Raw genomic sequence first — 20,522 nt, 5'->3', positions numbered from 1 at the left:
CTCGCAGCAAAATTCGTTTATGCGATTTGTCAGGTTCTCACGAGGGTACTCTAGTTCTTGCGCGTCCAGGGGTACCACGCATACTGCTGGAGCTCCGTGTGCACAAGGTACGCAAGAAACGCCACGTAACCCGTACCCGCCGAGACGAACGCGAGAAGCGACGCTGGGCCCATCGCGGTCATATCAACTTTTTGCACGACGAGGTAGAGGTTGACGAGACAGACGAGGAGCGCAACCGCCCAGCCCGCGGCTTTGGTCGTCGTCGAGTTGACAAAGGCGCCCATAAGACCCACGTGGCTCGTGAAATGTAAGATGGGCAGCAGCGCAAACGGCAGTTGGATCGACTGCAGCACGTTGAGCATCTCGCCAATCGTATCACTGGCCCTACATCATCGACACGAGTCTCAGATTATCAAGTTGATACAAAGAGATGCGTACCCCGGTTGCGTGTCGGACCAGATCGCAACAGCGAGGGCCGGCACGAGCGCCACTGCGCGCGTCAGCGCTACACGTTTCCACGGCGCCAACTGGATTCGTAGAAAGCCTAATATACACATATTGTCAGCTAAATATTGGACAAGATGACAATAACGTACCTTCCATGACAAACTGACCCGCGTACGTGCCGGCCATAGTCGAGCTCTGGCCGGCGGCGAGGAGGCCGATCGCCCAGATCGTCTCCGAGTACTCGTCGAGAACGCCGCGGAGGGCGAGGCCGGCGCCCGAGAGCCCAATTTCTTGGCACACGCCCTATTGCACAATGCGAGTTCAATTCCCCATCTCGCACGATATATATTAGCGTACCATGGACCGCGAGCCTTCCATGAGCTGGCACGACCCGTACGATTCGGTGGTCGACGTGTTGAGCGGAACGCACGCCGTGTTGACGCCATGCGTCTCGAATGACTGGAGACAATCGGGCGAGAAGAAGCCTTTGGCAAACACACACATGACCTACAGTAGGTAACAAGCCAGCTTGTACACACAGTCATCGTGTCTTGTACCGCGAGGTTGATGAGAAACGACACGAGAAGCGCGACCGCCGACTCGATCGTAAAGTACTTGTTGGCTTCGCGGACCTTGCGGGCGTTGGTGCGGTCGACGGCGCGCGACTGGACAAGCCCCGAGTGCAGATAAAAGTTGTGGGGCATGATGACGGCGCCGAGGATACCAACAGCTTGCGTCGTGGCGTAGCGCGACGGCGGCCGTGGAAGAAAGCCGTCGAGGACCGGGATCGGGTCGACGCCGCCTTGGACGAGGTTCATGCAAAAGCACGCGAGCATGACGGCAATGAGCGCGACGAAGAACGCTTCGAGCTTGCGGATGCCAAACTGATGCAAGGAGAGGAAGGTCAGTCTACGGTCCACGCATCAAATTGTCCATTTGTCCACGAAATAGCGGAAACGTACGTGTCGACGCCCGTGATGAGGCACCCGACCCAGAGCGGCAGCTGGAAGAGCAGTTGGAGCGCGATCGCGGAGCCGAGGACCTCTTGGATGTCACTGCCGACGATCGCAATCTCCGTCATGACCCATAGAATGTACGACGCCCAGCGCGGGTACATGGCGTAGCAAACTTCGGCGAGGTTCTTGCCCGTGATGACGCCGAGGCGTGCGGAGAGCGTCTGGAGGAAGAAGCCCATGACGGTCGCGCCAAAGAGCACCCAGATGAGCTCGTAGCCGCCGTACGCGCCGGCTTGCAAATCCGACTCGAGGTTGCCAGGGTCCACGTACGCAATGCTCATGAGCCAGCCTGGACCGGCGTACGCCCAGAGCGTGCGCCAGCTAAATGGCAGGCGCAGGCCACAGCAGGTCGACGTCGTCTCTTCCTCGTCAGGCGCCTCAACCTCGGGCCGTGTGAGGCTCTCGACCTCGGCCCACTCGACGAGGCTCACGTGCGATCCAACCGCCTTGGGCGGCGTCAGCAGCGGGGACACCTCGGTGGCCATCTCGTCCACGTCGCCAGGATTGCGCTCTAACCGTGCCAGAGCGTCCAGGTGGCATACCAACATCTGATTGGCGGATCGCTAGAACATTTTAGCCAATCATATTGTGGCTCGTATGCGGCGCCAACTTGTGTGTGTTGGACAATCTGTCATTGCGTCTGGCGACATCACCATAAACATCCTTCTACAGGTGATAGCGCCATGCATACGACAAGGCAAAGCCGTGCACACAGCACTCGAACAGCACTGACTTGCGCAGTGTCGCTGACGGCTAGCATGTCGGACCGAGGCGCACCTAGATGCACGTTGTACCCAGTATTCGCATTACTTGGGCCACACACGCTTGAATAGCTCGCTTCGTTATTCATATACAAGTACTATACAGTGTTTATCGAGTATCCCACCGACCTTTCTACTCGTACTGCATCATCTTCCATATCTGAACGATTCCCAAATGTTCCACCAACCCACAGAATTGTCTGTTCTGTGAACCAAGGTTGTAGGGCAGACCGCTTCGTTCGAGTGGTCGTTCTCATGTGGTGTACTAGTACTTGTGTAGCCAGGTGTTGATATTGTCTTGATATTATTGCTTCAGAGTTGACACTTATTACGCCGTGCCCGCGTCCTTTTGAAGCGGATTCAGCACGACGACGACGACCGTCACATTGTCCATCGAGCCCGATCGAATCGCGAGCTCGGCGAGGTGGTAGCTAATGTCTTCCATGCTCCACTCGGCGCGCAACTTGGCGCGCACAATGTCGACCGCCTCCTGGCTTGTGATCGTGTCCCAGAGTCCGTCGCACGCGAGGACGACAAACTCGACCTCGGGCGTGATCTCAACCTCCTACACGTATACATATATGTATATTTCTCGATCAAGAAGAGATTTCGCACCTGAAACTCCGGGTCGGGGATCAAGAGCGGGCCCGAGAACGTGCGCGGGTGCAGCTCTGGGTACTGCCAGTGCGTATAGTTGTTGGGGCGCTTGTACTCAATGTCGCCGATCGCGCGCGACACCGAGAGGTCGCCGTTGACCTAAACAATATACGAGCATCAGACCCAGGATCATATTGATAGATTGATACACACCCGAAAGATCTCGATGAGCTTGACGACGCGCTTGGCCTTCTCCTGAATGTACGGGTCCTTGAGGTCCATTTGATGCAGCTTGGACATGTGCAATTCCTTGTCCACATGCACCCAGCCGCCTGCCGCCGAGATGCGCTCCATCTCGTCCGGCCGACCAGGCGTCTGGACGTCCATAATGTCCAGCGCCTGCCCGCCAATCGAGATGACCGCCTTCGAGTCGCCGATGTTGGCCGTCAAGAGCTTGTGGCCCCGGACAATCTAGCAAGGGCACTGAGCCTACCACGGATCGAAACACCAACGTTTGTCGTACGACAAGACTGGCTGTCGTGCCCGCGGTGGGCTTGGCCGACACGAGAAACTCGTCGTCGAGACGGGCAAACACCTCTCGGCACGCACGACGCCAATCGGCGGCTAGCTGCGGATGCGCGCGCAAGTAGGTCGGGAGCTTGTCTTTTACATACAGCGCGGCCTACAATATGCACATTCCCACACCATGCTATAGACCAAGAGGACGCATACCGCGTCGCCGTCATGGCCGTCAAAGAGTCCATACAGCGCGGCCTCTGGCGCAAACGACGGAAGGCAGCAAATCACATCTTCGAGCTTCGAGCGCTTCCCGAGGAGTGACGTGGCGCCGTACACGGTCGTGCCTTCCTTGCTGCTCGTACCACGGAGCTCGCGATAGTCGATGGGGCCGTTCGGCGGCGACGGCTCGGGCATCGAAATCGCTGGTTCCGGGTTGTATCCCGGCCGCAGTTGGGGCGGAATGTACTTCTTCTTTGGTACAGTCGGCGGCGATGTGCACTGCGCGAGCTCTGGCACGGAACCGCTCGCGGACGTCGTGGCAATTGCAATGCTGGCCGACGACGAAAACGACGATGCGGCAGTCGGAACCGGCGGCGGTGGCGACGTGTAAAGTGAGGAGGGCGCGTAGAAAGACGAGGACGGCGGCGATGCATAGTGTCGATGGTCGTCGAGCTCGTCGGCGGGCGTCTCAACGTCATCGAGCGCAAAAAGGATACCGCCGAGCGGGCTGCGCACCTGGCTGCTCGACGAGTTCGAGTCGCTGGAATACCGCAGCATGCTGTTGGCATTCGTGAGTTGCTGCAGTGTGACGGTCGCGTCAAAGCGCGACATCTCCCGAAAGTCAAACGACTGACTACGGTGCTGGCGGCGTGTCACGTCGACGTGGCGCGTAAAGCTCGAGCTCAGTCGCGGGCGGCCATCTCGCTACACACCGCTTCATGCGTATCCTGCATCTGCGTAGGTACGTACGCGGTAACGTAGGATCTCGGATATAAGGTTGGCGATGCAGCACTGAAATTTGAAGAGCCAGTCGTTCATCTAATCATGCAATAAGCACCAACTCGACGTGCGAACATGGCGTCGTGGATAGACACACGGCGCGACAAAGACGTGGCACGTACGTGGTCCTTCGAGTCGGCGCGGAAGACATACGTTCGGTGTTCTTCGTGCAGTTTGATTTGGAAGGCCGCGGCGCCATAGTCCTTGGCGGTCCCGATCGACGCGACCGAGTCGAGCGGAATGCTCTTCTCGTCGTACGCCGGCGGCGACAGCGTGCTGGGCACATCGTCTTCGCTCTTGTAAATCATGACCACGTTGCCGTCGAGGACGACCCAGCGCGGCTTCCATACCGACTTGTCCTTGACGCTCTGCTTCTCGAGGTACCCGCGCTTGCACGCGAGCAGCGAGTACTGGTCCCACTGCCATGGCCGCGGTGCCACGTAGCTCGAGCTCAAGCCGGCCCCTAGAAGCGCCGAGCATGCGCATGAGGCCATGGGCCTCGCCTTCGCCGGCGACCTACATGCATCGGTCCCTTCCGTCGTCTCCGAGTCGTGCCAGTCCATGCGCCTGTGTTGATAATTCCGTCGCCTGGGTTACCGTTACAATGCCGCTGCCACAAACCCAGAAACACGCTGCGCCGGATACGACTATCCGGATGGCCCAGTCCCATGATGCTGGCTGATTGCGGCCACAAGCGCGCAATACCGGACCGTCGGCTCGTGGAAGGCAGTGATAGCCTGCCTGCCGTACCCTGCGCTTGGTGGCATTCGCTCGCGCCGGGTCCATACCATGGGCACGCTGGGCCTCGAGGCGCTAGGCGCAAGCTACACCTCGTTTTTGCCGGCGACGACGTGAAAGATCGTGACCATGACAGGGCAAGACCTTCTGCAACAACGGCCATGCGCCACATACGGCAGCACGCCGCCCGTACGAAGATCAAAGCTGGGCATAGCGGTGGTGGCGAGGATCGTGGCTGCCTCCTTGCGTGGTGAGCTTTGGATATGCAGGCGAACGGGAGAGCGGGGAAGCGAGTGCTTTGGATATCAACATTCATGGACAGCGACGACGACTGCCAACGCTCGTGGCGTTGCGCGTTGTCGGTGAAAACTGCAGCGAAAACCGTCGCGACAGAACATTATAATCGCTCTCGTCTGGCATGCACGCTCGCCGGTCGTCCGTGACGGCGACACCGACGACGCCGCTCGCCGAGACGACGCCGACCCAGGCGCCCAAGTCGGTGTCGCCCCCCAAATTCCGGTCCCTTTGCTTGCTTCCATTGCATCCCGCTCACGGTCATGATGACATTAGCATGCCCTTTATCAAGGCGCAGATCCAGGCGAGCCCGAGCATCCTCCGCGCTTTCAATCGCAAGATGAAGCCGCGCCCCACGATGGGCCACGTCGCGTTCAACGAGTCGAAAGTAGACGAGTCGCTCGTGCAGCGCAAATCGAGTCTCCCGACAGCGTCCACGACGACGCCACCCTCGCCCTCGACGTAAGAGTTCCGTCTCATGGCCATGCACCTCAGTTATGATATTCAGGTTTTACTGCGCGACGTGCGACAAGAGCTTTCCTAACCGTGTGCTCTTTGACCGACACCACGCGTTTTCGTTCATGCACGAGCTCAACGTCAAGCAGGCCGCCGCGCTGGCCGAGCTCGCGTCGCAGCCGTCGCCCAAGACGATGCATCTGTCGCACATAGCCCCCAAGTTTTTCTGGCGGCTCCGCACAGAAGCATACGTTGTGATTGGTGAAAGCGCAAACGGGGACATTGGCGTGTGGGTCTACCAGTCGCCGAGCACACCGGCACTCGAGATCGTGCTGCTCCCGCGCTTGCACACGCTCGCGTCGCTCGACGGTCCGCCGCTCTACGCCAAGATCGTCCACCTGGTCGAAGTTGGGTACAAATTGCTATCCAAGCAACGTCGAATACTAGCGACTGTAGCTTTCGGGACGTACGGACTCAAACGCTCGGCCTCGTGTTCCCGTTCGAGTACACGAGCCACGTGGCCCGGCAGTCGGTACCAGGCGACGCCGAGTTTGCCAAGCACTTTGGCTGCTTCTCGCCGGACGTCGTCGAGGCGCGTCTCGCTGCGTGCACGGTCGCTGCAGCACCAACGCTCGAGGGGTTTGAACACGAGCATGGCAAGCTCCAAGAAGACGCCGAGCTTCTGAAAGCGAGCGTGCAGTCGGCCGAGGTCGAGCAAACCAAGACGTCGGCGATTCTAGCCCACGTACGATGTCTCTATGAAGCGACAAACCTTATACGGGACACGTAGCTCGCCACCAAGGTTGTCGTCACGGACAGTAGTGGCAAGGACGAGCCGGAGCCGCCGCCGATGCAGCCGCAGCCGCCAACGACGCCGCCTTTGAACATCTCGCCCCGCCAAGCCAAACGCCTCAGCAACGTCATGCTGCCGCCGCTGGAAGGTCGACCACCCCAGCCGTAGCGCGCCACCTGCTCGTTTTCCATCCAAACACCATAGTTTACATAACCCTATTGTTCGACACTTTGATAACGATTCGTCGTGGAGTTGATTAGGTGTGGAGTCGTAGCTACTTGCCAAGATGGTGCGCAAATGGAAACGTGACGGCGAGCGGCACGTGCCACGGGTGCCGCGCGACCTCGAGGTCGGTCGCCCCTGGCGGCGGCGTCCAAAGCTGGTCGTCCAATGCTACCTGCCCAAAGCCATGCCGCGACGACACGTGCAGCGACAGAATGCCTTGCACCGTCCGCTTGTCGCCGGTGACAAGCGTCGCTGTCACATCCAAGAGCGGGCTCGCGCCGTCACGGGACCACGGGCCGCCGTTCGCTTGCATCGCTGTCGTGTGCACAATGGCCACGTGGGTCGCCTTCTACATTCAAATACCATGTCCGTTCGAGATATGGTCAGACTGGTCGAATGTACCAACAGCAGTGTCTTGGTGTGGAGCAGCAGCCGCAGCATCAAGTGGCCGCGGACGCGCTTGGGCGAGATGCTGCACGCAAAGCAAAACGGTGCCAAGTGCCCGAGCACGCGGCATTGAAAGACTGCGAGATGCACCACGTTCGTTGCAACGTGCAGATAGAACTGCAGTAGCGACTGCTCGATCGACGTTAAAAAGGCCGTCGGTGACAACAGCGTCGTGGTCCCAGAGCTCAGCAAGGGACCGTAGAGGTACCGGAGATACCACATGTCGATGGACGCCACGTAGCGCGCGATGGTGGACGGCGCGGAGGGCAGCGGCAATACCACAACACGGGCGGGGTACGACGTGTGCAGCACGACACTTGTGAGCCACTGGTGGAAGAGTCCGTCGTCACCCATCAAGACAACCAAGTCGCTCCCACCGGGCACCGGCAGGGCGGCGCGCAAGCGACTCGCCTCGTGGACGGGCGATGTCACCGCCTGCGTCATCCGCAGCGGAGCGAGTGCAAACGACGGAAACACCGTCGCCGGAAAGGGCGCGTACGTCGTATCGATCGTCACTGGCGACAACGGACGCATTGTCTGCGTGCATTCATCAGCAATACGTCGGACATATAGACCACGCAAAATGACGTACGGTGGACGTATCGTTGTCGTTGCGGGTGCCGTAGCAGAGGCTTCGCAACGGGCGGACGGGGACCGCGGCGGCCTCGAGCACGGACGCCAAGAGAGACACGCGTACGAGGATCGACGATTGTGTCGGCGTAAGCTGCGCAAGTACGTCGGTGACAAGATACGGGTGCTGGCATAAAAAGCCCACAACACGGCTTTCGTCCGTCAGGTCAAAGTCGCCGTGCAAATGCGACACGAGCCGCGCCACGTCGAGAGGCAGCGAGCCCGACGACGGCTTCTCCCGTCGCCGCATGAGCTACACTCACAAAGGTCCTATCTCCACTTCTACCGAGAGAACATACGCTCTGCAGTTTGCCATGCACGTTTCCTGTCGTGATGTGGTACAACTCTTCCAGTGGCCGCACTTGCCACAAGGGTGCGTCGACCGCAGTGGTGACCACGACCACACTACAGGCCCCATGTTATCACAACTGCCAAGTCAATAATGGGCGATTCGTACTCGGAGGCGATCGCAAGCCGGCGTCGGGACGCCTCGCCGGGCCTCTCGAGCTCGCTCTCCACGACTGCTTCCAGGCGACTCTTGGTCGCGAAGCTCACGGGACACACGAGCGTTTGAAGCGTATGGCGCAGCTGCTTCAGAAAGTCACGGTTCCGCGTTGGCGCTACTGTCAGCGCCTCGGTCATGAGAATCGTGAGCGCCACAAACTCGACCGAAGGAACAGGCAGGGATCGCAGGAGACTCATCATCGCATCCATGATTGCATCGACATCGATGCGGCACAGAAGGTGGTGGCGGACCTGCAGCAGCGTGTACGGGGACATGTTTCCCTTGCTCTCTGGCGTCACGGCGAACGTGCCCGTCAAGGACGACGAGAATGTCGAGCTCGTCAGCGCCGTGTTGGTTCGGTTGCGCCGGGCAAAGAGCATCGACTTGGATTTGCGTATCGTCGTTGGCTCGGTCTCCACCGGCAGAGCCGCGTACGCTCCGGGCGCATACGCCTCGCATGCCAGCGGAAGGCGGACGCCGTCGAGCACGATGGCGCGCCACTTGTTCGCCGGGCCAAGGCTCCATTGCAAGAGCGGTGACACAAGGGCAAAGTCGAGACCCAATGGCGCGACGTCCAGCGGAAAGAAGAAAACGTCCATGAGATGCACCGTGTTGGCGACGCGCTGCGCAAAGGCCACGTTACCTTTGCTGCGCAATAGAAGCTCGAGGCACGCGCGCAGGAACGAGAGGCGCCACGCGGCGTCATGTTGCAGAAGCGTCCAGACCAGCGCGGCGTCGTCCGGCGTCATACACGGGCTTGGCGTGAGGAGCGCGGGGACAAGCCCAATGGGCTTGGGCTTGAGCTTGTCAGCGACGAACGCTGTGAGCGACGAGGGCCATGGCCGCCACTTGCCCATGTCCGCGTCTGGCTGCTTGGCGTTTCAAATTGCTTCGATCGAACGTCGTTCTCACTTTTCGCACCCGATAGCATGCTGCATCGTTCTTCGACTTTTCGCCGTCAGCCTCCTGCGGTGAGTTCGGGAGCTGAGACTCCGTAATCCAAGGCCAGGGCATCTGTGGTTCTTTGGTGTGATCAAAAGCTGCAGGAGGCTGTATGTGGTTGCGGCTGTGAGCTGCAATGAAGCGAACATCTTCTGTTGGACTGCACGAGGTCGACCGAGCCGCTTGCGTCGAGCTTGGTGCGAATCAACTCGAAAGGACGGACCGACTTCTAAGCTTCGTAACCAGATACCCAAAATACCAGTGCCAAAAACAAGGTGGTGGCACCCATTCATCGCCGTCGTTGCGACGGCAGCCTGTACGACATCGAACGTCGAGAGGCGTTGCTCGACGACGCACATCGCCATGCTGCCTTGCAGAACAACGACCGAGAACGTCGACCGCGAACGAGGACGAAGCCGTCGTCTCGCCTTTCCGCCTGGAATCACTGCAGCTCAAAACGATCTCGGGCGTATCACCATACAACGAGTAACAAAGCATGGGGTCTCACACGTGCTACTACTGTACCGCGTCTATCACACGTATCACACATGAGGCCCTTCGGCATATCAGAAGATCGAAGAAGGCGATCCGCAAGTGCAATGTGCACTTTGCCAGCCGCTACATGTATTACAGTACCTATAAATGTACTGTCATCGTAGAGTCGTGCAATCAGACGTCAGAGTCAGCACGGGATGCACCCTGGGGTGCCCTGGGATGCACCTGTTGCGGCGCGTACGTGCACCTTGGTTCGCACGGCAAAGAGTGTCCAAGGATGCACTTGAATGTGCCAGGGGACGGTAGAGGCGTCGAGTACGTGTTTATCAAATCTTGCTCTTTCTATCACATATTTCTCTGTACAGTCTCAACAGCCGCGTGTGCAAAGCGCAATGTGAGACAACCTTGGGTGGGCGCGTGGCATTTGGCGCGCGTCACCGTGGTGTAACGCACCACTTGGCGCTTGAATAATGAATGGCGCGCTCGTGTACAGTATGTTTGGCGTCAACAAGAACGCATCCACCTGGTGTCGATGGATGACGGCCTTTCTTGAAGCTTGCCTCGCTTGTTCACTTGAGCTTTTACTTCAATCGACGATGACGCGGATGGGTGGCGCGAGTGTGGCCGCCATTTCGCACCGCCTCGACGCGCTCCCAACGACCCGCGGCTGCGGCGGCATCTCGCCCTACTACCTCAAGCTGCTGCACTCGGCCGGTGTCGGCTGGGCCATGGACGCGATGGACACGTTTCTCTTTACGTACTGCCTCACTCTTATCGAGTCGGAGTTTGCGACCGAGTACCACCGCGTCTTTACGTCGTCCGAGCGCGGTATACTCTCGTCGTCGGTCTTTGCCGGCTCGCTTGTCGGGTCGTTCCTCTTTGGCCACATGGCCGACATGTACGGCCGCAAGCCCATGTTCACGTGGACCATGATCACGTTTGCGTTTGGCAACATCATGTGCGCGGTCGCCGACAGCTACGGCATGCTGCTCACGTTCCGCTTCATCGCTGGCATTGGTCTCGGCGGCGAACTCCCGGTCGCGACCACTTTGGTCCAAGAGCTCTCTCCCAAAGCGACGCGCGGCCGCATTATTGTCGTCCTCGACGCCTTCTGGCCCATTGGCTGCATCCTCGCGATCGTCCTCGCGCGCGAAGTCACGAAAGAAGTGTCGTGGCGCTGGGTCTTTGCGCTCTCGACGCTGCCTGTCTTGTATGCCCTCACGGCCCGCATGTTTGTGCCCGAGTCGCCCAAGTGGCTCGCGAGCGTCGGCCGGTCCAACCAAGCCGAAGCCATCGTCCGTGCGATCGAGGCCGACCACGGCATCTACCACGTCTCTGCCAACAACAACAACAACAACAATACGACCGACTCTAAGGTCGCCGACGAAATTGCCGCCGACGTCTTTCGCTACCGCCGGCTCTCGACGCGGCAGCGGGTCGCACTCCTCTTCCGCGGCGTCTACCTCAAGCGCTCGATGGTGCTCTGGGTCATCTGGCTCGGCCTCTCGTTTGCCTATTTTTCCATCTACACGTGGCTGCCGACGATCATTGCGCAAAAGTCCAATGCGTTCGATCTGAACGGGTCGACGTGGACGCTCTTGGCGATGGTCGCGTGCCAAGTGCCCGGGTACATTGCGGCTGCGTACGCGGTCGAGGTCATTGGCCGCAAGCTCACGCTGGCCGCATTCCTTCTCGGGTCGTGTGCGGCCGCGATTGTGTTTGGCTACGTGGCGCCGACGGCGGCCAACCTCCTCGTCACCGGCGGTCTCCTCTCGTTCTTTATGCTGGGCGCGTGGGGCGCGCTGTATGCGTACACGCCGGAAAACTACCCGACGAATATCCGCGCCATGGGCGCCGCGTACCCTGCGGGGATCTCGCGCATCGGTGCGATTGGTGGCGCGTACATCCTCCCGATCCTCTCGGACCACGGGTGGTCGCCCGAGGCGATCATGTGGCTCAACGGCGGCGTTCTCGTCGCGACGGCCGTCGTGCTCATTGTGTTTGGGTACGAGACGCGTGGCATGAACATTGATGATGTCTCGGGCTTTGATAACGTCGCGCAAGAGTACATCACCGAGCTCCGCGACGACAGCTTTGACGAGGCCCACATCCTCGCCTAGACTACGCGTGTATGGCTTTTTAAATTAACAAATAATACTAGATGAGGATGACACAACAAACCTGCTTGGCTCTGTCGCACCTGTCGGGAACGAGTTGATCCAAGTCCTTGGCCTTTTTTCGCATCTTTTGGTTGTTTATTTTTTACTTTCGGAACTGCTATGTGGTTTCATGGTTATACTGGGAGTATTTTTTTAGTTTTTACAGGTTTAATTAGTATATTATTTGTTTTTTATACTTGGTTAAGAGATGTAGTTCGTGAAGCTGTTTATGAAGGTCAACATACTTTAAAAGTACAATTAGGTTTACGTAACGGAATGTTAATGTTTATCATTAGTGAAGTTATGTTCTTTTTAAGTTTTTTTTGGGCATTTTTTCATTCAGCATTAGCTCCTACTCCTGAAATAGGTTCTGTATGGCCTTTAGGTATAGAAACTATAAATGCATGGGGTATTCCTTTATTAAATACTGTTATTTTATTAACTTCAGGTGCTACTATTATTTGGGCTGTGCAACCGACACGTCATGGAGGCAGCCCAACCCACAATGCTGCCGAGCCAAGAGGATGCGTCGACAGAACCTTGTTTGTGCACACTGAGCGGCCGCAGCATAGACATTCAAGGTCGAGGGCGAGCTAGGATACTCTCGTGCACGCACGCAATTTATCAGTGGATATGTCTTGCGTGAGATCTTTTGCATAGACTTGGCCAACGTGGAGGCAAGCCAGATGCATTATTCTTCATTCGTTCACGCACCGTGGCTGCGAAGAGGTGCGGGAGCTCGTGTAAATCATCTGTGGTCACTGCCTCCGAGTACGGCCCTTGACGATACTCTCCGTACAGTCCTTCCAAGCGTCGTGATGAAGCAAAGCTACGCAGTTGATTGAGGTCCTCGAGAGACGCCAGCGATGGAGGTGGCGTCAGCAAGTGGAGGTCGCGGTGTGGGACGATCAGTAGATTAAGCTGGATGTGACCTAAAATGCTACCATCGGGTCTGCTCGAACGGGTCGGGAAAGCCGACGTTGGCAACGTTGGCACACTGGCGGGCAACGACCTCGCTCAACGCGACGCTGTGCAGTGCTCATAGGCGCGACGTCGGTGAGCTTCCTCGGGTAAATACCTAACACACAGCGTAGCTGCCGGCGGTGCAAGCTGCCAAGGCTCGCCAAGCTCGTCAGCATCGGGGCCCACGAGCCACAATAGTTCAAGCGAATCAGGAGCGCGGAGCGCTTGACCGCCGCACGCGGTTGCCTTCCGAGACGAGACCGGGCGTATCCAGATCTTCCACCTTGTCGAGCGCTGCTGTCACCAGCTGCTACCGAATGCGTCAATCGACCGCGTCATCGAGGAGGTTGCCGAGCTTCTTAGCTGGATGCCCCGCCCACGAGGCAGTCAACTTGCGTCGACCTGCGTACCTGCGTGTCTTCCGTCTTGTCTCCCTTCATGGGCTCGAACCGGAAGAAGACGCGCTCCTGCAGCAGTTCGCCGCCACGAAGCGCGTGCTGGGCCACGAGGTCGCCCGTGCGTCACCAGAGTCCCATCGGGCGAATACGGTGTCGTCAGCGTATGGTTCGTATGTGCGAGAAGGTTGCCATTTGCGACCACATTTTAGCCAATCAACGATGCGGGAGCGGCAAAGATATGCAGAATGACGGTCCTGTCAGACCTTCCCGCTTCAACATCATTGAAGTCGTTCTTTTATCCAGCTTGTGTGTCTTTAATGTTTCTTTTATACTTTGCTCGTCGCAGTTCAGAATTTGCCTAGCAGCCGGCAGACAAGCCATGTCGGCAGCCGTCCATCCTCTCGACGCCATGCCCTGTCTCGCGTCCTGTCGCTCCGAGGAGCCAGCTGTTGCCGTTACGAGCCAGAACAAGGCGCATCTGCCCACGTTCGCTGAGATGGTCACCAGCTTCAAGGCCGAGGTCGCGACGATGCAGTGCGACGTCCGCCCGTCGTCGCCGCCGGCCACGCTCGACTCGATCAAGCAGGCCTTTGAGGACATCTCGTTCGATCGCATGCGACGCCACTTGACGACGTCCAAGAAGCCGTTCGTCGTCATCTCTGGTGTCTCGGTCGAGGTCTTCAACGCCTACTTTGAGGACGACGAAGACGCTCCGGTCGCGCTGCGCTTTGTCGACCTCGTCAACGGTAGCATCATCATCACGGACTTTCCATCGGAGGCGCACGAGGCGGTCATCCACAAATTCGTGAGCGAGTTCCTCCACGCTTCAGGCGATCGCGATGAGGTGGCCCCACGTGGTTCGTTCACGGCGTCACGCGGCCGAGGCAGCAAGAAGAAGCAGGCCGATGCGTCGTTCGGGCCACTGTTCCGCACGCTCAACCGAGGCCCACCGCCGACGGTCGATGAAGGACCACCTCGCGTGTTGCGTGCGCTCAAGCACTGGGTGACGCTAGCCGTCGAGGTCGGCTACTCACAAAAGTGGAATGGGCTTCGGGTCGCGGGCAACTGGTGGTCCAACTACGTTGGCGTCAAGTACGTGCTTTTGATGCGAGTCGACAAGAACGCGACAAAGCTGCAGTACCGTCTGTACGAGATCACGCATGTGGGCGACCTACCGGCGCCGTCCCGACGCGGGTCCATGACGCTGGACAACGCCGCCGGTGCGCAGCACCCGATCCTTCGCATCGACACGCGCGTGCTGCTTGCGATTCCTCCAGGCGAGGCGTTGCCGGCGGACATGAACGACTTCTGCAACGTGAACCTCCTCCGTGTGCTACAAAAGGCCCATGATGTGCTCTGCGACGACTAGCTGTTCGTGCACGTGTTAGTATATTCCATGTACTAACAATAATGCAGCCATGAGGTGACGCAAAAGCCTCACATTCTCTTATGGCGTTTTTCTAACATTTGTTTACAAGAAGGCCTCGGCGTCGTCCTGGAGCGAGAGAAGGTCCTTGTCGTGCGGGTCCAGCTGCAGTCCGTCGTCGCAAACGTCCAAAACCGCGTCGTAGTCGTGGTCGAGGAGCGCGGCTTTGGCCCAGAGCCGGTAGAACGCAATGTTGTTCCTACTCGAATCCACCGCGTCCTCCATATCGGCGCACACGTCGCCGTAGAGCCCAAGGTGAAAGCCAGCTAGCGCGCGCTTCCAGTACAAGAGACCGCGCTCGTCAGCGTCCAATGGCGCAATGCGAAGCACGTCGTTACGGAGCGTGGTCCAGTTGAGCGCGCGGCTGTAAAACTCGATCGCTTTGGCGTACAGCTGGTGCGCGTACATGTCGTCGCCTTCGCGCCGCAGATGCGCGAGCTCGGCGTCGAGGAGGTGGTGCCACGGCCCGCTAAGCGGCACGACGCTGGTGCCGCGCTCGAGCCACGCGAGCACGAGCCGCGCAAAGTCGACAAACACGGACGGCTCGTCGTCCATGTCGAGGACCTCGCGCAGGTCTGCCATCGCTGCGGTCACGTCCCGGGCGTCCAGTGCGTCCCACGCACTGCGAAAGTACGTCTCGGCCACGTCCATAAACTCGTTCGCTTCGTCGTCACCGTCGTCGCCGTCGTCGTCACCGTCGTCGCCGTCGTCGTCGCCCAACACACGGGCCGTACCCGGCGTCACCTCGTCATCGGCGACTATCTCGTCGGGCTCTTCGTCGTCAAACGGCTCGTTGTGCAACACAGCGTCTGCTGCGGCGGCCGCGTTGACGGGCGTTCCGATCCCGAGCCGTAGAATCTGCGCGTACTTGGCGCCGGCGCCGGGAAGACCGCGGTCGTACGCAGCTTTGAAGTGCGACGCGACGATGGGCCAATGGGCTTGGCTACTGTCCGACGGCTTGAAGCTGTCGAGCAAAACGTGGCAAAAGCGGTGCGTCCGCGCTTCGAGCGAGAGTTCGTGGTCACCGCCATGCTCGGCCTCGTACGATAGCATCTTATCGCCAAAGGCCAGCATCGCGCGGATCTCGTCGGCCGGTCGGCCAGCCTTTTCCAGCCACAGCGTCGCCTTGGCCGCATCTCGGCGGTAGCCGCGGTGCCCAGACGCAAACTTGCGCCCGAGCTCGAGCTGCGCCGATTGAACGCCGGCGATGGCCACCTGCGTCTGCCACTCCATCTCGTCTTGGACGTGGACGCAGTGCTTGGAGCGGCTCAGGAGCACGCTGTCGTTCGGGTCGAGCGCGAGTCCTTTTTCACATTCGACGAGCGCATCGTGGTACCAGTGCAAGCCGACGAGCGCTTCCGAGAGAATTCGGTAGAGCTTGACGCTACCACTGGGCGAGAGCGCGAGTGCGTCGATAGCGTCTTGACGCGCGAGGTCGAATTTCTTGAGCTGGAGCTCGCAGAGCGCGCGGTTTGAGTAGAGCGTGGGCTCCTTGGGCGAGTACCAAAGCGCGGTCGTGTAGAGCGCCATCGCTGCGTCAAACTCGCGGCGCTGGTAGCACGCGTTGCCGTCGTCCTTGCACTGTTGCCAGCTGACCTTGCTCTTCTTCTTGCTGTTCTTTGTGACCGCCTTGTACACGAACGGCTTGGCGAGAACGCGGTCCCGCAGCGCGAGTGCAATGTACGGCGCGTCCAGGAAGCGAGCCAAGTGCCCGAACGACTCGATCACGTGGTCGTACGCATTGCGCTCGAAGGCTGCGGCGTGCGACCGCCGAATGTAGGCACGTGCGCGGGCAATGTGCTCTTGGATCCAAATGCTCTCGGCGGTCGCGTCGGGAAAGCACGTGCTCCACGCCCGCTGGAGGTGCGCAATCGCATCGTCGAGGTCCAGCAGCTCGCACGGCTCGTCGCTGTGCTCGTCAAGACGCCGCTTGATGCAGTGCGTTAGCAGCGAAGCGGCAAACGCGACGTTGGCGCGCGCGTCCGCCAGCGCGAGCTGCGCGACGATCGCGGCCTCGTCCGCGCCACTGCTCGCCATATCCCGTGAAACTCAATCGAATGACCTTTGGGAGGATCCGAAAAGCCTGTCAAAGATGATACGCCGATGTCGTTCGTGTCCCACGTCGGGACACCTCTTTTTGGGACTCGAAGGAAATGGTGCACAGAGCTCGCACAGCAACGCCGATGCAGCAAGTGCGCTGTACTCTCGCACACAACTCGGCTGAGTACCTCAATGGCTATCTACTGCAGTGGTTGCGACGCTGGACAGCATCGCAGTGCTAGACTTGGCGACAGCACGTGGCCACAGCACGCATGCATTTGCAGAGGATCGTCCTCGCTCGCGTTGGCCATGACCAAGCTGGGGTGACGCATGCTCAGCAATGGACGCAGACGCTGTCTCGCGGTGCTTGGTGCTGGTCCAGTTACACAGAGCATTGCACTGCACTGGAGCACAGCGATCGACGGGTTCTCTCGCTTCCATTTCGCTCACAACTCACCAACGCGCCATCATCATTCTTGCGACGACGCAAATGGTTTCCAGAGCGAGCAGCCGCGGTGCGTCGGTGGCGTCCAAACCAGGAACCCACAGAGCGACAGCATCGCTGAGCATCGACGACAAGCCGCTGTACCGTTTTGCCGCACTGCTACGGGGATACCACGCGTACGACGACGACACGTCCGCGCGCAAGAATTCTCTCAAGTTGGGCGCCTCGTCCTCGTTCGCGCTGCAGCAGAAGCGCTCGGTAGAGGCAGAAGAAGGCTATATCCAAGCAGTTCAATAAGCTGCTTGTCTGCACCTCGTTGTCGAGATGCTACGTTGACGGCGCACATGACGGTGCGCGACGGCGATGGCCATCGCACGTCGCTCGGAATTCGCGATCTGTGGTGGTCCACGACTTCGGCGGATTTGGAACCTCGCATTTGATTGGCTACGAAACGGCAACTTGCATGTGATTGGCTGCATGGTATTTCGATGCACCAATCGCAGTGCAATTGATGATTCCATCGAATCCAGCGTTCTGATTGGCCATGGTCAACCAATCCGCTGCGAGCCGCAATGGGTGATATCCTTGGCAGGATCCTTGGAGCAGCCAATCGACCTTTCTTCATGGCGCCCGCACAGCTCGCGACCACGTACGTTGCCCATCGTCGTAGCCGTACACTGGTATCATGACGCCCGGCCTAGGCAATCGACGGCGCACGACCCCGTGTCCATGGGCGAGTACGTCATGTCGCCGACGCACCAGATCAGCCCCGAGTCGCTGCCGCTCTTTGCGACAGCGCCGCCGTCGCCGCTTGCGATCAAGGACTACAAGGGCACGGGCACGGTCCTCGGGTCGGTCTTTACGCTCACCAACACGATCCTCGGCTCGGGCACGCTCGCGGTGCCGTTTGCGATCGCGTCGAGCGGGTGGCTCGCGGGCCTGATCGTGATGGTTGGGATCGCGCTCATTACGCGCTACTCGGTGTCGCTCCTCATGCGTGCGAGCGACCTCGCCGGCGACTCGGCCGCCAAGACATACGAAAGCCTCGGGCACCACACCATGGGCAAGTACGGCACGTACCTCGCAGAGTTTACCTTTATCTTTGGCGGCTTTGGCACGCTCACGTCGTACTTTATCTTCATCACGGACCTCCTCTGCGCGATCTTTGGTATTGCCCATGCAAACCGGAGCTATGTCACGCTGCTCTTTACGTTTGGCATCATTTTGCCGCTCTCTCTCAGCCGCCGCCTTGGGAAGCTGCGCATCTCGAGCATCCTGGCCACGTGCGCCGTCACGTACGTGGTGTGCCTCTTCTTTGCTGTCTACCTCGTCGTGTCGTCGTCGGCGACGTTTACGCCCGTGGCTGTTCCCGCGGTATTTCTCTTCTTGCTCAGTCGTATGGATGTCTCATGTTATCGACTAGGTGAACATTACTTCGACGTCCGTCTACACGGTGACGCTGCTCATCCAGGCCTTTGCGTGCCACAACACGGCGCTGCCCGTGTACGAAGAGCTCCGCGACCGCAGCCTTGCCCGCATGAACCGCGCCGTCGTCGGTGCCATTTCGCTCTCGTTTCTGCTCTACACCGTCATTGGCTTCTGCGGCGTCTTTACCTTTGGCGACAAGACCATGGACAATGTGCTGCTCAACTTTTCACCAGCGTTCCTCGCCGTCTACCCGGGTTTAGAGACACCGCTGTGGCTCGCTCGGCTCTGCATGGGCGTCGCGCTGCTCTTTTGCGCGCCGATCGCCATGTGGCCGTTCCGGTCCTGCGTGCTCTCGGTTGTGCTCCGAGTGACCCACGGCAAGCAGCTCCCGAGCTCGGTCGCGTCCACGACGGTGTACCGCACGACGACGCTGTTGCTGATCGTGCTCATTCTCAGCGCCGCCTTGTTTGTTCCGAGCGTCAAAATTCCGCTGAGTATCGTGGGCTCGGTCGCGGGCTCGCTCATCATCTTTATCATGCCGTCGCTCTTCTACATGCTGCAGCTGGACGACCGCCCGCTGCTGTCGTGGCGCAACCTCGGGCCGCTGCTCATGCTCGGCACCGGCATCTGCGTCGGCGTCCTCTGCTTTAGCATGACCATGTACAAGCTCCGGCGCGAGTTTTATCCGTAAATAATCAAGGTATCGACTCGTCGTTTGGCCGTTCAATTTATTTGCTGTCACACGCTGGATGGCGTGCGAGTCGTGTCAGCGCCTATCGTTACAAGGGAGCTCCGTCCCAGCCCTGGCTCCTCATGGACTCCACTCGCTGAGGAATAGATTGTTTGCGCTGATACTATCACTGGCCGATTTCACTGGCCGATTTCACTCTCGCCGCAGAGAAGGCGTTGACACAGTTTGTGAGCCGCGGATCCCACGAGTCGCATGTGATTGGTACGTAGTAAACTCAGCTCTTATCCGCGTCACCACGTAGGTGTGTCACATGGGTATATAATGATGCGATATTTCAATGCTAGTTGACATTATTCGAATTTGTCGGTTTCTCACTTCGCTGTCTTGGTCTTTGGTCTTGGTCTCTCGACAGAGTTGGCACGAACGGTCGATTCGATGGCGTATTCTTGGCTGCACATCCTTGGCTTTGTCGTGTATGTGCACAGCATTACCGGTACGTTTTGCTGGGGCATCAACACCATTGAGTGGATTCGTCCTACATGTTTCACATAAACTGGGTAAGACGGCTTTTAGCGACTGTTTCAACGCACTTTTCCCAGCTCCGTTCTTTCACGAATTGTAGTTTGAGTGCAGCGACGCGTGGCAGCGCTGCTATCACAGTGCACACTGGCGCGATGGCCAGTAACGTTAGTGCGACTGGCGATCCTACCACAGCTCGTCCACGACCGCATCGTTGTATACCGGCCGACAGCAAATCCAGATGGAGGAACAGGGTTGGACGAAAGGTATTCATTCTCGCTGCGAACAAGATAGTCGCTGTGGATACAGATGCTCGACAAGTTGTTTGTCTTGCGCAACACTCTGAAGCTCAATGGTGCAACGTGCGCTGGCCAAGCAGTGATATATGCTATCGGGCCAGAACAAGCGCAGGTGCATACAAATCGCTATATACTTCCCAGAGCATCTTGTGAGACGTGCGCTTCAAGTACGCGCCTGGCAATACATCATCCATTTCGACATCCCTTTAATGTCAGCAAAGGGTACCGGTACTCGCACGTTCACATCCTCGCTGTTGTCATTTCCCAATGCACTCGATCGGCAGCATGGG

General features: G+C 58.8%; 8 protein-coding genes across 8 annotated transcripts; 4 read left to right on the top strand and 4 right to left on the bottom strand.

Moving 5' to 3' along the window:
- SDRG_07584 (hypothetical protein) lies at positions 1-2,001 on the bottom strand. The gene is made up of 6 exons (XM_008613426.1): positions 1,410-2,001; positions 1,005-1,356; positions 805-954; positions 597-750; positions 439-544; positions 1-384 (listed from the first exon to the last, which is right to left on the bottom strand). The coding sequence occupies exons 1-6, from the start codon at positions 1,946-1,948 to the stop codon at positions 51-53; spliced, it is 1,635 nt and encodes a 544-aa protein (XP_008611648.1). The 5' UTR covers positions 1,949-2,001; the 3' UTR covers positions 1-50.
- A 491-nt stretch (positions 2,002-2,492) lies between these two features.
- On the bottom strand, positions 2,493-4,938 carry SDRG_07583 (hypothetical protein). Its single transcript, XM_008613425.1, has 8 exons — positions 4,860-4,938; positions 4,462-4,802; positions 4,310-4,378; positions 3,554-4,264; positions 3,345-3,503; positions 3,035-3,292; positions 2,840-2,980; positions 2,493-2,789 (listed from the first exon to the last, which is right to left on the bottom strand). The coding sequence occupies exons 1-8, from the start codon at positions 4,900-4,902 to the stop codon at positions 2,553-2,555; spliced, it is 1,959 nt and encodes a 652-aa protein (XP_008611647.1). The 5' UTR covers positions 4,903-4,938; the 3' UTR covers positions 2,493-2,552.
- A 557-nt stretch (positions 4,939-5,495) lies between these two features.
- Positions 5,496-6,788, top strand: SDRG_07582 (hypothetical protein; the record flags this gene model as incomplete). The annotated part of the gene is made up of 5 exons (XM_008613424.1): positions 5,496-5,596; positions 5,648-5,833; positions 5,880-6,239; positions 6,284-6,572; positions 6,618-6,788. 5 exons carry the CDS (start codon positions 5,496-5,498, stop codon positions 6,786-6,788), a joined length of 1,107 nt encoding a protein of 368 aa, XP_008611646.1.
- Positions 6,789-6,812: 24 nt separating this feature from the next.
- On the bottom strand, positions 6,813-9,599 carry SDRG_07581 (hypothetical protein). The gene is made up of 5 exons (XM_008613423.1): positions 8,380-9,599; positions 8,222-8,327; positions 7,885-8,175; positions 7,248-7,829; positions 6,813-7,194 (listed from the first exon to the last, which is right to left on the bottom strand). The coding sequence occupies exons 1-5, from the start codon at positions 9,282-9,284 to the stop codon at positions 6,895-6,897; spliced, it is 2,184 nt and encodes a 727-aa protein (XP_008611645.1). The 5' UTR covers positions 9,285-9,599; the 3' UTR covers positions 6,813-6,894.
- Positions 9,600-10,372: 773 nt separating this feature from the next.
- SDRG_07580 (hypothetical protein) lies at positions 10,373-12,044 on the top strand. Its single transcript, XM_008613422.1, has one exon. The coding sequence runs from the start codon at positions 10,401-10,403 to the stop codon at positions 11,982-11,984; it is 1,584 nt and encodes a 527-aa protein (XP_008611644.1). The 5' UTR covers positions 10,373-10,400; the 3' UTR covers positions 11,985-12,044.
- A 1,680-nt stretch (positions 12,045-13,724) lies between these two features.
- On the top strand, positions 13,725-14,850 carry SDRG_07579 (hypothetical protein). Its single transcript, XM_008613421.1, has one exon. It carries the CDS (start codon positions 13,764-13,766, stop codon positions 14,751-14,753), a length of 990 nt encoding a protein of 329 aa, XP_008611643.1. The 5' UTR covers positions 13,725-13,763; the 3' UTR covers positions 14,754-14,850.
- SDRG_07578 (hypothetical protein) lies at positions 14,736-16,935 on the bottom strand. Its single transcript, XM_008613420.1, has one exon. It carries the CDS (start codon positions 16,845-16,847, stop codon positions 14,856-14,858), a length of 1,992 nt encoding a protein of 663 aa, XP_008611642.1. The 5' UTR covers positions 16,848-16,935; the 3' UTR covers positions 14,736-14,855.
- Positions 16,936-17,883: 948 nt separating this feature from the next.
- SDRG_07577 (hypothetical protein) lies at positions 17,884-19,450 on the top strand. Its single transcript, XM_008613419.1, has 3 exons — positions 17,884-17,944; positions 17,997-18,669; positions 18,719-19,450. The coding sequence occupies exons 1-3, from the start codon at positions 17,919-17,921 to the stop codon at positions 19,412-19,414; spliced, it is 1,395 nt and encodes a 464-aa protein (XP_008611641.1). The 5' UTR covers positions 17,884-17,918; the 3' UTR covers positions 19,415-19,450.
- The last annotated feature ends 1,072 nt before the right edge of the window (positions 19,451-20,522 follow it).

Source organism: Saprolegnia diclina (genome assembly GCF_000281045.1).
Source record: "Saprolegnia diclina VS20 unplaced genomic scaffold supercont1.22, whole genome shotgun sequence".
In the NCBI taxonomy this organism is placed as follows: Eukaryota; Oomycota; class Saprolegniomycetes; order Saprolegniales; family Saprolegniaceae; genus Saprolegnia; species Saprolegnia diclina.
This window is presented reverse-complemented; position numbering and strand designations above follow the sequence as displayed.